This window comes from Amphimedon queenslandica, unplaced genomic scaffold, assembly GCF_000090795.2.
Source record: "Amphimedon queenslandica unplaced genomic scaffold, v1.1 AMPQUscaffold_11338, whole genome shotgun sequence".
Lineage (NCBI taxonomy): Eukaryota > Metazoa > Porifera > Demospongiae > Haplosclerida > Niphatidae > Amphimedon > Amphimedon queenslandica.
In genome coordinates this window covers 8049-9227 of record NW_003548419.1, presented here as the reverse complement: position 1 = coordinate 9227, position 1179 = coordinate 8049, and the positions used below count along the sequence as shown (strand labels likewise).

The following is a 1179-nucleotide window of genomic DNA, read 5'->3' as shown; positions in this document are numbered from 1 at the left end:
CCAGCTCAGTACACAACACTTGAACTTCATTCATTGAGAATTCATCATCACAGACAGTACCATAACTACCATTGTAATAGATTAGCAGTAATCCTAAATTACTAGCTGACAGGAAACTAAATAAAGCAGTATCTCCATTAGCAGCTGCAGTAACATCTGGATCTATGAAATAAATAAAATAAAAATATTATAATATACACATAATTATAGTATAATAATTTCAATAATAAACTGATTAATATACTGTCATTATATTGATGTCTTACTGCTGCAGAGTACTGCACTGTATTGATGTGTAGGACAATAAGTAATGGACTCAAAACTAGCACAATCAGTGATACTGCTAGCAGCTCCACCAGTGCACTGAGAGGAGGTGAACTGGACAGCTGGTAATGATGAAGAAGTGCCATTGGACCAGCCATGATCCTTTAATATAACTAGAGAGAGAGAGAGAGAGAGAGAGAGAGAGAGAGAGAGAGAGAGAGAGAGAGAGAGAGAGAGAGAGAGTAGAGAAATAGAACTTGAGTAATGATTCAATGAAGAAGAGTTGTGATTATTTAATTTTTGCACATTCAGCCATTTTATTATGATTCTAGTTTGTACATAAAGAATTACAGATGTAATGAACAATATTATACTAAATAGCCATTAAAAATTATGCAAAAATAATAGCAAATTAATAAGAATTACAGATCATGTACAAATACTTACTGCCAGCTCCTTTATAGTTCAGTGATCTACATACAATGGTGGCAGTGTCTACATTCCACCTGCTGTCAGTACCAGCACACAGTACAGACCAGGTGTCATTATAACAAACTGATACTAGTCCTTCATATTCTCTTGTACTACCAAATAATGTCACACTGCCTTCTGTACAGGTACCTGGAAACATAAAGGAAAGTGCAAAAGTGATTCTAAAAAATTACCTGTTACATCTGAGACAGTTAGAGCAGTCAGTAGAATACAGTAGCTGCATATAGAAGCAAAGAAAGGTTGAAAGGAAGAAAAGAAGGACATGTTGTAACCAAGAAAACATAACAAGCAACAAGATAGAGCCAGAGCTTTGAAGCGTTATGCATTGTGTTAACCTCGGTGCTAACTGTTAAGAGCTAGAGAGGTGTGGCTTAATATGCATAATAATAATAATAATGCTATCTATGATAATGGATTATGCCT

The 1179-nt window shown here is 35.0% G+C and overlaps 1 protein-coding gene across 1 annotated transcript in view; it reads right to left on the bottom strand.

Moving 5' to 3' along the window:
* Nucleotides 1–12: 12 nt before the first annotated feature.
* The window catches only part of LOC109589424 (uncharacterized), a gene marked incomplete at its 3' end in the record, with an annotated part of 5965 nt that continues 4798 nt past the window's right edge, over nt 13–1179 (bottom strand). The window contains exons 4-5 of the mRNA XM_020005514.1: nt 267–426; nt 13–162 (exon numbers count right to left, since the gene is read on the bottom strand). Of these exons, the coding sequence (XP_019861073.1) occupies nt 13–162; nt 267–426 (310 nt within the window). The remainder of the gene's footprint in view (nt 163–266; nt 427–1179) is intronic.